This window comes from Aulonocara stuartgranti, assembly GCF_965226115.1.
Source record: "Aulonocara stuartgranti genome assembly, chromosome: 7".
Lineage (NCBI taxonomy): Eukaryota > Metazoa > Chordata > Actinopteri > Cichliformes > Cichlidae > Aulonocara > Aulonocara stuartgranti.
The window spans coordinates 37,010,210-37,025,457 of NC_138945.1; the positions used below are offsets into that span (position 1 = coordinate 37,010,210).

The window sequence follows — 15,248 nt, forward strand, 5'->3', positions numbered from 1 at the left end:
TCTTTCAACTGCTGCTGTGTCCACAGTGTTACAGCCATCATTTTACCCTCAAAACGTATCCATCGTTCTTCTCTTTCCAACAGCGTGTCTTTCAAAGCTCAGAGATGTAAACCTTTAAAACTGTGTGGATCAAAGTGGAGGGATCACATTTTAGTCATTCAGTGATTCAAAGAATATTACCTTTTAATATTCATTCAGATGTTTTCTGACTCTAAATGTTCTTTTCTCATTTCTTAGGGTTTTCTAATTTACAATTAAAACATTTTCAGCTTTTTTTTCCAACTTCTTCTTCTGTGTAACCTTCAGCTTTTAGCAGTTCAGCACTTTTGGTTTCACGTTAAATTCGGGATTTTTTTTTTTCTCGTTCAAAATTTTTAACTCAAAATTCAGCAATTAATGCATTTCAGTGCATACATTCAGATTCAAGCATTCACACTGCAGTTTCTTCAGAAAATGCACTTTCTAGTTATTATTATCTATTCCGTACGTTTTTTGAAAGCCTACTCCTTCAAAACCGTTCAACTTAGAAAAACCATTCAAACACCGTTAGATTCCTATTCTTTTGGACAACATTGCTTCTATTTTTTCTCATTTTTAACATTTATATTTTTAATTTTATTCAACTTTTTTCAACAAAAATTTATAATGTATTTCAATGGGGAGACCCTTCAAATTCTCATTCAACTTCCTCCTCTTTAAACTGTATCTACTTCCACATACATTGACATAGAGCCACCATTCAAACTTTAAAACGAAGACAAGACATTCAACTATTCAACTTGTATTTATCTTTTCAATATCTATTATACTTTTTCTTCAGTTCCAGTTTAAGTTTCATGATGTTTTTTCACCCGTTTCAGAGTTTATAATGGGTGTGTATGGGACGGAATGTTGGGGCTAGAGTGAGACAGCTCAACTGCTAGAGTGAGAGGAGCAAAAAAATTAATCTTAAAATCTTTTTTAAAACTGCTGCTGTGTCCGCAGCGTTTGCTCTACAGGTATGATTTTACCCTCAAAACGTAGCCATCGCTGTCCTCTTTCATCCAATGTGTTTACTATTGTACTAGGTGTTATGGTTCTTTCGTAAATGTCACCAATGCACAGCCTCCTCCCTCCAACTCTTCCATAGACTCTAATGTTAAAAGGGCTCAGAAGGTTCGTTTGAAAATCAGAACCGCATGGTGTCTTTCCACTGTCACCACGTCCATATAATAAACTCCACAGGCATGAAAACTGAGAATTCAGTAGACTAGAAGCTGCTGTCGCTCACGGTGAAAGAATTTCGTCAATACGACTTGTACTTTTCATATGGGAACGATTTGTTTGGGCCTGACTTTTCTGTTCATTTTAAGCAGCAAAAGTGAGGTGCATGTCTGTGTCGTGTGTATGGAGCCATTGGGTGCAGTCACTATAGCAACCAGGCTCACACCTGCCTGCTTAACGAGCTCTCTCTCTCTCTGCCAAGATTAAATCAAAAATGTGTGTTATATCTAAGCAGTTGTAGTAAGATTAACTTTTTCAATAGGTACAATAAGACAGGTTTGACAGGCTTTTGCCACAGATTAACAGTATGTCAGTAGTTAGTATAGGCTAACTGAATAGAGCCCTGAATTATTGCCCTGTTAAATTCAAGTTGATTGTGTATTGGTGGACTTGTCTTCTCCACACAGGTTTTTCAGATCTGGGCAGTTTGAGTCAGTTGATGACTTTAAAATAATCTTTTCTGACTGGATAATTAAAGCTCACAGCATCTACCTGTCTGTAGTGTATTTTCCCACATTTTAAATAATCTAATCTCATTTAATGTCTCTGTTTTTAGTCTGTATAGTTTATCTCCCCACAAATACGCTCAAAGTAGTCTTAAAATAAAATCCATAAAACAGTTCAAGATGATGACTTTTTATTTGCTCATTTAATGCCAGTTGCCCTCTTTCCTGAGTATAAGCGAATGAGTGACATAAAGAGAAAAAGTACCAATTTGTATGCTGGTGAGTCTTGTGTATTTTTTTCTCTGTCTCTCTATGACAGAGAAATATATATGCTCATTATTGATGTTCAAACTGATGCTCAAATTTCCAAGCACCACCTGAACGCCTCATCGGTCTTTAACTAATCACTACACCAACGGTTGTCATTCCGCTTTGCTCTCTGCTGTGGTAAGTACAATACATTCAGTACAGCACTGTTTTAATTTTATGATGGTAAAAATACATGTTTGACATTTAAACTCACATATCAAGTCTTTTTAAAGTTCAACAGAGTTCAAAGAATAAAGAAAGCAAAAAAAGAATAACCTTTGCTACCATTTATATAGGTTTATGACTTTTGCTGTTAGCAGCAGTGCTAATGCTAGCTTCAATGCTAACGCTAGCTTCAATGCTAATGCTAGCTATAGTGCTAACACTAGCCTTAGCAGTTGTTAACTGACAAAAAGAATATTCCTGTGATATTCCTGTGATATTTATTGGCGGTCAGTGAGACAAAAGTAACAAATGAGATTTATTATTGCCATTGTGCCTCAGTTTTAACAGTAAGAGTACTTCATGACTTTTGCTGTTAGTAGCAGGAATGCTAACGCTAGCTTCAATGCTAACGCTAGCTTCAATGCTAACGCTAGCTATAGTGCCAACACTAGCCTTAGCAGTTTTTAACTGACAAAAAGAATATTCCTGTGATATTCCTGTGATATTTATTGGCGGTCAGTGAGACAAAAGTAACAAATGAGCTTTATTATTGCCATTGTGCCTCAGTTTTAACAGTAAGAGTGCTAGTTCTACCAGCAGTGCTAACACTAACTGAAGTGCTAACGCTAGCAGGAATGCTAGCGTTAGCAGCGATGCTAAGGCTAGTAACAGTCTAACAGTAGCCTTATATAAGTACTTAAATAAATACTTCAGTTAATTAGTTTGAATTATAAAATGGCTGCTGTATCAGCTGGTGTGCTATATTACTCTATAATTACCCTGCTGACTATAAGTTCAGTGTATCATGTCGTGTGGGCTTTGTTTTTTTGTTAGTCTGATAACACTGTACAGACAACTAACATGTTATTTCTCGTCTTACACTTTCAGGAACTTGACTCACATCTGTGCTTTGCCTGGTAGGTGTGCACATACTGTTAGAGAAGTACACCAAAATAAAAAAAAAAGAGTCTGACTAATATAAGCTTTAAAGTGATGGGTTCAAACTTTGTGCTAGACCTTTTAAACACATTTTTATAATAAATACACATAAGTTCAGCTTAACAATTGGGCTAAAATATTTTTTTTGTACATTTTTGCACATTACATGTGATTAGTTAACAATTCACTCAATCATATTTGTATTTAAAAATATTATTGCTGAATTTAATTAAATATTTATTCTTTTAAAAAGTGCCAAATTGTGCAACTTTTTGCACATGGCAGCCGACAACAGTTTAGCTTGAATATTTGTTTTGTCCTTTTTCAGTAGTCACAATTAGTTCATACAATTACCATGTGATATAATTTTATTAAAATTATTTTTTTTTCTTGTTTTTTGTTCACAGTGTGCAGAAGAAGAACAAGGACCAGATCTCCAGTCTTCTATCTCACATCCCAACCCCCCAACCCCTCTATCTTCTGTCCTACTCCACCTGTTGTCTCTGCCTTCTTTCCATCTGTATTTCACCCTGTGGTTTGTGAGAAATTTTGCCAAACCAAGAATCTTATTGCGGTTTGATTTAAAGCCGTGTCTCTCCTGCTCTGTCTGTTCTCTCTGCTAAATTTTCTCTCTACCTGTTTTTCACTCTTTGGCTTGCTGCTGAAAAATGCACAAGCCAATAAAACAATAAAGAGTGCATATTTTGCCTCAACCTGAGAACAAACTGAACAAACAAAGAAAACTCTGCGGTTTGATTTAAAGCCGTGTCTCTCCTGCTCTGTCTGTTCTCTCTGCTAAATTTTCTCTCTACCTGTTTTTCACTCTTGGCTTGCTGCTGAAAAATGCCAAGCCATTAAAGCAATAAAGAGTGCATATTGCCTCTACCTGAGAACAAACTGAACAAATAAAGAAAACTCTAATTCACGGTTTGATTGTGATTTCCCAGCCGTGTTTCTCCTGCTCTGTCTGTTCTCTCTTCTAAATTTTCTCTCTAGCTGTTTTTCACTTTGCGCTTGCTGCTAAGTTGTGCCAAGCCAATAAAGAGAGTGCATATTATTCTCTTGACTGACAAACTGTCAAACAAACAAAGACATCTGTTTCTGAGAAATAAAAACTGAAATATAAAGACAAAGAAAACATCTCCTGCTCTGTGCCACTCTTATTTTATAAACATATTTTCTAAAGACTAAGAGAAACACTTGTGTAAAAATGCCAAGGAAGCAGAAAAAGTCACAAGCTGCAAAACAACGCTGGAAGAAGTTCCATGAGTTTCAAAAAGTACCAACATGTGAACAAGCTGAGTGTGATTTTCCTCAGAGCTCTGCAGAAGACTTTGTGTCTGCAAAGACCAATGCTGATGGTGTCAAACAGGCAGGTCAACATGTTCCTGCACATGTACAACAGATATCCTATGCAGATGCTGTGAAGACTGGATTGCAGCATGAATTTAATGAACATCTGGTAAACCACAGAGACCAACATGAGGTTTCAAGTGCCCCACAGGTGGGTTATGCTGATATTGTGAAAAGAGGCCGTCACAGTGATGTGGCAGGACCATCTCATGCAGAAAGACTGAACCTTGAAAACCAGCCCTCTGTTATACATGTCTGTGCATCTCGCAGCCAGGCTCATCCTAAATATGGAGACTCCAGAAACAAGCAGTGCACATGTAACTCACTCACATTTCTTGCTTTCCTTCATGAGAATGAAAACATGACTACAGCTGACCTTAATCTGGTCTTGGATAAAGGTGATGTGATGTACAAAGAGGCCAAGAAAAGATTTCCTAAAAATATTCATTTGGCAACCGATGAGCTGCCAGACAAAGTTGATGCTCGCAGGTCTATGTATCATGTCAACATGACACAGCCTTCCCGGTATGGGACATTTGAAGAACCTCCAGAGGAGGCAGTAGATACCTTTCTGAGCTTAGAAGCAGGACTGAGCTGCCTGTTGTCAGATGTGCAGTATGCCTTACTGATTATGAGTGGATTGTGTATCGCAGTGTTCAGATCCACATCAGGCATATATGGTTTCTTTGACCCACACCCCAGAACACCCATTGGTCTTCCTCTACTACTACAGTCACGTAATCGTGGTACAGCTGTGATGCTGAAATTCACACTCCTCAGTGACATGATTAAGAGGCTCCAAGATTCTTATGAAATGATGGAGATATCACCCTCTTGTAACTATGAACTGAAGCCTGTGCAGTTCTACAGTATGAGCACAGTCAACCTGAGTGATACTATCACAGACACAGTCTGCAGACCAACAGCTGCCACTGCTGTGGCACCTACTCACTCTGATACAACTGTTGATGAAGCAAACCCCTCTACTCCAAGGAGAAACACAACCACTGATCCGACTGAAAATATCTTTTGTCAAATGTCCATTTGTACGCCACTGGTGAAACAAAAAGAAGTCCACATGACTCAGTTCACATCATATGAAGATCAGAATGAACCTCCTAATATACCAACTGAAGAACTATGCAGTGAATTAAGTTTCCTTCCATCAAGTGATGCTTTTTCATGTCAATCAAATGCTGCCATAACAAATGTTGCTGCCTGTGACCTTTCTGATATAGTTTTACAAAAAGTGAAAAAAGTTAATAAACAACAAAGGCAAAAAAGGAAAAGAAGATTAATGGCATCAGAGAAACCCAGAAATCAGAGAAAAGAAAACCAAAAAAGGAAAGAACGACAAAAGTATGCTTCAAATAAAGATTACAAAGAAAAGAAAAAATCTTGCACAAGCGAGACATATAAAAACAATCCTGAAGTTAGACAAAAACAACAACAGTATATGAAAAGACGTTACTGTGAAAATGATGAATTCAGACAGAAACAACAGCAATATATTAGAAGACGTTACTGTGAAAATGATGAATTCAGACAGAAACAACAGCAATATATTAGAAGACGTTACTGTGAAAATGATGAATTCAGACAGAAACAACAGCAATATATTAGAAGACGTTACTGTGAAAATGATGAATTCAGACAGAAACAACAGCAATATATTAGAAGACGTTACTGTGAAAATGATGAATTCAGAAAGAAACAAAAACAATATGTTAAAAAACGTTTTTCTGAGAATGCTACAGTTAGAAAGAAACAACAACAATATATTAAAAGACGCTACTGTGACAATGCTGAATTTAGACAAAAACAAAAAAACTATATAACTAAAAGGTATCAAGAAAACCCTGAATTCAGAGAGAGACAGAGATCTCGAGTGACTCAGCGTTATGCACGTGATAACGCATTCAGAGTAAGACACAGACAACTAATGAAACAACTAATGCGAGACAGGTATCAAAGTAATCTTGCATTCAGGATTATGCACAACATGAGATGTGCAATGAAAATAAAAAGGAAATACAGATGGGTGAACAGACAAACCCAAGAGAGTGACAACAGTGTGATCAACGAGGCCATATCTGTGTTCAAATCACAAATCAAAGCTGGACCATCATACCCATGTACTGTATGCTTCAAGGCTTCATTTCCAAACCAAGTGCGACCCTGCACAAGGTCAAAGTATGTCAAAAACCCACATGTAGTTGCAACATGTTTGACTGGAAGATTTGTTCATGTTTGTGATGAAAACTGCAGAAATGAGCAGTGCAATGTTCCCGATGAGAGAAAGAGAGAGTGGATTTGTCACACCTGCCACAATCATCTTAAAAATGGATCCATGCCAGCGCTTGCTGTTGCCAATAAACTGGATCTTGCTGATACTCCACCTGAACTGTCTGATCTCAACATACTGGAGAGACATCTCATAGCCAAGTGCATACCATTTGCCAAGATCATTCCTCTTCCCAAAGGCAGACAAAGAGCAATTAGAGGAAATGTGGTCTGTGTCCCATCAGAGGTACAGGAAACTGTTGAAGCGTTGCCTCGATTAAGAATTAATTCTCAGATCATGAGAGTAAAACTGAAGAGACGCTTGTCTTACAAAGGTCATCAGCTGTTTCAGACTGTAAGCTGGTCTAAACTTGTGCAAGCACTGCATAAACTCAAGCAGATTCATCCACAGTATAAGGATGTGAGCATCAGAGATGATCCTGAGCTGTGTGACCCAACACTTCCTGATGAAGATGATGATGATGATGAAAACATGAATGAGGACGATTATGATGAGGCTGATTTAATGGAAATTGACAGCTGTGAGAAAAATGCACTGAGTGAAGCACAAAATAAAAATGAACAGGATATTGACATGTTACCCTGTGATGGTGAACAATCACATGAACAGATGAGAGATGATTCAGAGCAAGAAGATGGACTGACTAATGGTGGTTTTGCACTCGAGTCCTGTTTGCAGCCCCCTGATGTGGCTGAGGAGATATTATGTTTCAGTGAAGGAATCTACTCTGTTGCTCCTGCAGAGAGAAACAATCCAATAAGTTTTTTCAAAACACCTAAACTGGAGGCCATGGCCTTCCCTGTGCAGTTTCCTACAGGCCAAAACACACTTGATGAAAGAAGGCTGATCAAAGTATCCCCCAGTGGGTATTTCAAATCAAGACTTTTCTGCATTGATGATCGTTTTGCCAAAGACACAAACTATTTATTCTTTGCACAGTTTGTGACTGAAATACACTTGGCTACATCCAGCATGACAGTACAGTTAAGGAAGGCAAAGCCTCTGACCAGAGATGGTAGAAAAATAACCTCAGGCATGTTACAAGATAAACATGAGGTGGAGAAACTGGTGCGAAATAAAGATGCAGTGAGATTCATGCAGCCTCTGAGAGGAACCCCAGCCTATTGGGAGAAAACAACAAGAGATCTTTTTGCCATGATCAGACAGTTGGGAACTCCCACGTTCTTTTGCACATTTTCAGCTGCTGAAATGCGCTGGCCTGAAGTGATCGAGGCAATAACAAGGCAGCAAGGTGAACAAGTGAATTTTGAAGGACTCGACTGGTCAGCAAAGTGTGACATCCTGAGAAGCAATCCTGTCACAACAATGCGCATGTTTGACAAGAGAGTTGAAGCATTATTCAGAGATTTACTCTTATCTCCCGCAGAGCCACTTGGCAAAGTCATTGACTACTTTTACAGAGTTGAGTTTCAGCACAGAGGAAGCCCACACATACACTGCCTCCTGTGGGTAGAAGGTGCTCCTGTGTTTGAGGAGGATGATGAGCAAACTGTTCTTGATTTTATAAACAAATACATCACAGCTCAGCTGCCTGATCCACATAAACAACCTGAACTGTACAAAAAAGTAACAGAAGTGCAAAAACACAGTAAGAACCACACAAAGACGTGCTTTAGGAGTTTAAGCTCCGGGTGCCGTTTTGGTTTTCCCAAACCACCCTGCAATGAGACAATGATCACAAGACCCAGTGAGGATGATGCACTGGAAGTAGAAACGGCAAAGAACAAGCTCAGACCACTGAACCAGCTGCTGAATGAACCTGAAACTGCTTCCATGAGTTTAGAGCAGCTCTTGGAAAGATGCAAGTTGACACATGCAGAATATGAGAGATACCTGAATAAAATGAACATGAGGAGTACGATCATACTAAAGCGTGATCCAAAAGACTCTTGGATAAACGGCTATAATCCACATCTGCTTGAAGCCTGGAACAGTAATATCGACATAAGCTTTGTTTTAGATGCTTTTGGTGCTGCAAATTATTTAATGAAATATATATCAAAAAAAGAGGGCGGGCTATCTGAGTACCTGAAAACTGTCATTGAGAACTCCCATAAGGACAGTGTAAATGAGTGCGATGAAATGAGAGCCGTCATGCAGGCATATTCAAAGAAGCGAGAGATCAGTGCACAGGAGTGTGTTGCTCGTGCATGTGGTCTTCACATGAAGCAATGCTCACGTGCTGTAATATTCATTCCAACTGATGATAATCCTGTGAAAATGAGTCGTCCCCTGTCAGTTCTGGACAACACAACACCTGAGTCTTCCAATGTTTGGATGACATCTTTGAATGACAAATACAAAGCCAGACCTGAAACACCAGAGTATGAGGAGATGTGCATGGCAGACTTTGCTGCTACTTGCAGGATTGTCTATGGCCAACAGAAAAAAGGTAAAGATGTTTTGCCCCTTCTCAATGAGATGGGGTTTGTGCAAAGGCGCAAAAACAATAAGCCTGCTATCATCAGATTTCACCGCTGCTCACAAGAAAAACATCCAGAGCAATATTACGGAAGACTGCTTAAACTGTACCTTCCTCATCGTTCAGACCACGAACTGAAAACACCATCGTTGCCAACCTATCAGGCTTTCTATGGTGCTGGCTGTGTACAGCTACCAGGTACTGACCATCTTGAGTACGTGCAACACATTGTCAAAAGAAACAGAGAAAAATATGAGAAAAACAGTGAGGAGATCGAGAGCGCTGTTGAGGAATATGAGCAGAACAGAGGTGTGACTGACGAATGGTGTAATCTGGCACCTGAATCAGATCTCGTAAGGTTGCCACTTGTCGAACAAGAAAGAGAGCGAGACAATGAAAATGAACAGGAAGATGTGCCCGACTACAGCCGTCAGGCTGATGCTTCAACAGAAGTCAGAGCCATCAGGGAACCCCCTGCTATTGATCCCACATTGTTACGTCAGATGTTTCAGAATCTGAACAAGAAGCAAGCCTGCATATTTTATGCAGTTAGAGACTGGTGCATTAAAAGAGTCTGTGCTCTAAATCCAGAGCAGTTTTTCTTTTATATTAATGGTGGTGCTGGAACAGGAAAATCACATCTTATCAAATGCATCTACTCAGAAGCATCTAAGATACTGAGCAAAGTGCCCAGATATGCAGACGACGTTGACATATCAAAACCCACTGTCCTGTTAACTGCTTTCACTGGGACTGCAGCTTTTAACATTTCTGGAACAACACTGCATTCTCTTCTCAAGCTGCCTAGAAGCTTAAAACCTCCCATTCAGGGACTTGGCAATCAGCTGGATGAAGTCAGATCAGAACTTTTGAATGCTGAAATAATCGTCATTGACGAAGTGTCTATGGTGTCAAGACATCTCTTTGCATATGTAGATGCAAGACTCAAACAGATCAAAGGGACTCGGAGACCCTTTGGAGGCATGTCAGTCATTGCTGTCGGAGACTTCTATCAGCTACCCCCAGTGCGACAGTCTAAACCTCTCTGTGTGCACGACCCGTCTGAGATCGACCTGTGGCGGGAGCATTTTCAGATGATCACTCTGACTGAGATTATGCGTCAGAAAGATGATGTTGTCTTTGCAGAGATGCTGAACAGAATTCGTGTGAAAGGAAAGTTGGATGAGCTTTGCGAAGCAGATAGAAATTTGTTGTCACAGGCCATAACTGAACCAGCCCTTTGTCCAACTGATGCGTTGCACATTTTTGCAACTAATAAAGAAGTGGATGCACACAACTCTGCAACACTGGCTCTGCTCCACACTCATATCATTGACATCCATGCAGATGATTATAGAAAAGATCCTAGAACTGGCAGAATGGCACTTCAAGACAGACCATTGAAAGGAGGTAAAAACGAGTTACCAGACACACTGAAAGTTGCAGAAGGAGCTCGTGTCATGCTCACCAGAAACATTGACATACAAAATGGTTTGGTTAATGGAGCTTTTGGAATACTACTTAGAGTAGTTCACTCTGAAAACGACCAACACATCATCAAGCTTGGACTTAAAATGGATAATGAGACATCTGGAAAGAATAACCGCACACCAGCAGACGACATGGTGTACATTGAGAGAGCAGAGGAGAATCTGAAGCAGAAAGGAGTGGTACGAAGACAGTTCCCAGTGAAGCTGGCCTTTGCATGTACAATACATAAGGTACAGGGTATGACAACTACATCAGCTGTTGTCTCTCTTAAGAGCATTTTTGAGCCCGGCATGGCCTACGTAGCTGTCAGTAGAGTGACGTCTCTCAGTGGACTGTATCTTCTTGATATGGAGGAGAAAAAAATATTCACCAACCCAGAAATCACTGCAGCGCTTGAGAACATGAGACAAGCCAACCTTGATGACATGATGCCTCTTCTACACGTGAGGCAAACACTGAGCAGGTCAGAGGTTTTCACCATTGTTCATCATAATACAGAGGGACTGCCAGCTCACATTAATGACATCAAAAGTCACCATGAATTGTGTCTAGCAGATGTTTTGTGCCTAACAGAAACACACCTGCGGGGCTCTTTTGTCGCAGAGAGTCTCCACTTGGAAAATTACAATTTGTTCAAACGCAACAGACACCTGTCCTACACAAACTTTCCCCAGATGGCAAACAGAAGTGGTGGTGGAGTTGCTGTTTATGTGAAAAGTGACATTCAAGTGCATGAAAAACAGTACATCCATAATGTAACTGACCTTGAATTTCTGGCTTTAAAGGTTGAAGCACCAGTCAGTGCTCTGATTGCAGTTGTATACAGACCTCCAGACTACACTCTGAGGCCATTCCTGAAAAACCTGGTAAGCCTATTAGACTCATTGGAGATCATGGACTGTCATCCCATCATAGTTTGTGGTGATTTTAATGAGAATGTTTTATCCAGTGCAAACAAACCAATCCTGGAGCTGTTTGAGTCTAGGGGATACGCACAGGTCATCACTGCCCCTACCACAGAGAAGAACACACTGCTTGACCTAATTTTCATTTCTCAGTCAGATCGATGTCTCCATTCTGGAGTCATGAAGACCTACCATAGTTACCATGACCCAGTATACTGTGTATTGTCCTGTGATGATTCATGATCTAGATCTTTGAATACAGTAAGTAATTTCTATATTTTTGAATGACTTAAGAAAGTAGAGCGATATTTAAAAGTTGACGCTCTGCATTGCAGTATAATGGTTGAATTGTTTACATAAAATACAATTACATGAATTAAGTAATGATATCAGTAAAAGATGACAATTTTATTTATCACAGAAAATCTAAAATTCACTAACAGTAACCTATAAATGTCAGAAAAATCAAATATAGCAGTTTAAAATGAATAGTGTAGGCATATCCTCTCTGCAGCCAGGCTTCAACATCCTGCCAGGCTGCCCCAGTCTCACTGTGGCTGGGAGGGAGGGAGGGTGGACCAGAGGATTGCCTACACAACACATAAATGTTCAACAGCTTCTTCATTGTTTCTGAGAGAACAACAATGACTAAAGGTTGCTTTTTAAACAAACAAACAAACAAACAAACAAACAAACCTAATTACAGCAATAATGACAGTTAAGCCACTTTATGTGTGCCTCTATTTTGAAATACTATTTACAAAAATGTTATTATTTTGGTTTGTTATAAACTTTAAACTTTTTCAAAAGTATACGATTATATTTTTGGACAAATCTTTCGATGAAACATACATTTTTATGAGCTTTTATCATGTTTCGGCCAGTGCAATCATCAGGGTGGGTCTGGGTTGATAACTGCACATTTCTGGCCAGAAATGTTTCAGCAGTGTTACATAAGTAGTACATATGTAACACTTGCTTTCTGTTACCAGCTGATACCCTACATTTGTATAGACATTGGATGGTGTGAGGTTGGGGAGTTGAGTGGGGGGGGGGGGGGTTTACGGTGGGAGCTGAGGGGGGGGGGGGGTGTTAGGTTTCCTTTTTTCTTTTTTAAGAGAGACACAGTCCTCCTGTGTCTTCTCCAAGCTTCACATGTAAGATCCAACAGTGTGAAGCACATAGCAGCTAGAAACTGTAATGCCACAGATCAGAGAGGCTTCATCATCACCATCTTCATCGCCGTACGATCAGAGCGTGAGACTTCACATCTGGAGCACAGGAGACATTCTGTGATAAGTCCTCCTTCTAGCTTGTCCCACAAGCAGTCGGTGAGATTTACTCACAACAAAAAGGGTTAATGACATTATTTCCATGAAAACATGTATTCATTCTTTGTGAAGTGTTTAAATTGTGTTTTCACTTGACCTTAGGAGTGTTAGAGTGTATTGTAATGTCTGTACTCAGGTGTTTCCCTCTGTGATCCATCCCCATCAGAGCTGAGACACTCAGGACTGAACAGACTGCACAGTTTCTGTGACCGAGCCTCCAAAACACCTTCTTTGAAACCACTCATGATAGAAGGGCTTCATATTTGCAGCAGCACTACTACAGGTATTCAGTTTATTACAGGATGTGTTTGTTTCTTAGGACCAGCTCTGAGTGCACACTACCTAACATATACACCTTTCTGTTCATTACAAACCAACTACTCTGGATCATACGGCCAGTTGGCAGGAATGTTGCTGCAGGAAAACATCCCTGGAGATCACCATCATTGTCAGACTGACTGTGCCTCCTCTGTGCAGTGTCAAGATCCTCTCTAAATGAGTGTGTAAGTTAACATTTTCATTATTTTATTCCCTTTGACAAGACAAGTATCACTGATATTTACATTTACAACTACATATGTTCCCGTTTTCTGCTCTTCTTTTAAAGTCCTCAGCTATCCTGCTTCTGTGCTGCTTGCCACACATCAAACACTGGCCGGATGACAGGGAGGATCCACTCTGAAGTCACTGGACGTGATGAGGATCATATGGGACTTCATAGTTTCACAGAAACATTGTGCTCTGTGATTACAGGTTTTAAATGGACATAATGACTGCCTCTCTCTGATCAACAGGCTAAAGGATTGTTTTCATTGTTAGTGCTCTGTACAATGTATGCTTATTTAATATTTCATCACAGAGCAAACCTTTATTTATTTAACATTTTTTTTATTTTGTTTTAATGTTGAATTAACTGTGGGGATTTTTTTAAGTGGGCACTTGGGATGTCATATGACCAGAAATGTGGTAACTGGAATTCAACAGTATGGAAGAAAAAATCTGCTGAGAACGAAACACATACAAAAACCCCCAAGAAAATTCAAATTCATTCCATGTAATCCAATCTAAAACATTTTAAACTGCTGAACAGCAACACAAACAGTGTTAAAAAACAGTGTTAACAGAATGATTATGATGATTTTGTACCAAAGTTTCAGGTCACATGGCACACCTAGTGTGTAGTGTGGGGTATCAGCTGGTAAGTATAGGTTTTTTCATATTTGTGTACTTAGAGTTTAGATAGATAAAGCCTTGTGTATAATAATTAGTCATAACCACAACTCAAAGTCAGGGACTAACTAAATTTGGGACTTTGTGTCTGAGCCCAGGTTAAAACAATGTGTAAAAAAGCATTTAGTGGCATGGCTGAACAATGCTGTATTGATACTTATTTATCCATGTTCACAAAAAGGACTAATGTGTTTATTTGATTATTTGCATGTGTTAAACTGTGTCACCACCTTAGGCTTTCATTTGAGTTTACTCACAAATCTCTATACAGTTCTCTTTTACCACTGTGTGGACTCTGTTTACATTAAAACATAAAAAAGAATGAGTAATAAAAAGATGTGTAGACAGATCAGAAGATTAAGTAGACCGATAGAAAAAGCTGTTCAGCCATGTTCTAAGAAACCAACACAATTTAAAGGTTCAGGATTGTGGTTTTAAAAGTTGAATTTTCATGTATTTCATATGTTGCTCATTATTTTTTATTTAGTTATTTAATTTAGTTATTTTTCTTTATTCTACCAGTCCTTTTCAGAAAGAAGCTGTAAAATATGACTTAAGATTTTTATGTTATTTTCTATGACATACAAAACAAATTGATGTATGTAATACTATTAAACATGATATACACATGTGTATATGTCTGAAAAACATCATGCTGTATATTAAAGTTTGTATTTTCTGCAGAATGTTTGTTCATCTTTTAAGTTCATTTCAATTAGAAGAATATGAACTTTTAATATTCATTCAGATGTTTTCTGACTCTAAATTTTCTTTTCTCATTACTTAGGTTTTTCTAATTTACATTTAAAACATTTTCAGCTATTTTCCAACTTCTTCTGTGTGGATATCAGCTTTTAGCAGTTCAGCACTTTTGTTTTCAGGTGAAAATTTCTGTATTTTTCATCTCATTCAAAATTTATAACTTAAATTCAGCAATTAATTCATTTCAGTGCATACATTCAGATTCAAGCATTCACACTGCAGTTTCTTCAGAAAATGCACTTTCTAGTTATATTTTATTTTTCCGTACGTTTTTTGAAAGCCTACTCCTTCAAAACCGTTCAACTT

At 38.8% G+C, this 15,248-nt stretch overlaps 1 protein-coding gene and 1 long non-coding RNA gene across 2 annotated transcripts; both read left to right on the forward strand.

Moving 5' to 3' along the window:
* Window positions 1-2,634: 2,634 nt before the first annotated feature.
* On the forward strand, window positions 2,635-6,403 carry LOC309709452 (uncharacterized protein; the record flags this gene model as incomplete). Its single annotated transcript, XM_082538070.1, has 3 exons — window positions 2,635-3,100; window positions 3,530-6,049; window positions 6,399-6,403. The coding sequence occupies exons 2-3, from the start codon at window positions 4,333-4,335 to the stop codon at window positions 6,401-6,403; spliced, it is 1,722 nt and encodes a 573-aa protein (XP_082394196.1). The 5' UTR covers window positions 2,635-3,100; window positions 3,530-4,332.
* Window positions 6,404-12,734: 6,331 nt separating this feature from the next.
* LOC309709630 lies at window positions 12,735-14,167 on the forward strand. The gene is made up of 3 exons (XR_014277555.1): window positions 12,735-13,233; window positions 13,350-13,453; window positions 13,558-14,167. It is a non-coding gene; the product is annotated as an uncharacterized lncRNA (long non-coding RNA).
* The last annotated feature ends 1,081 nt before the right edge of the window (window positions 14,168-15,248 follow it).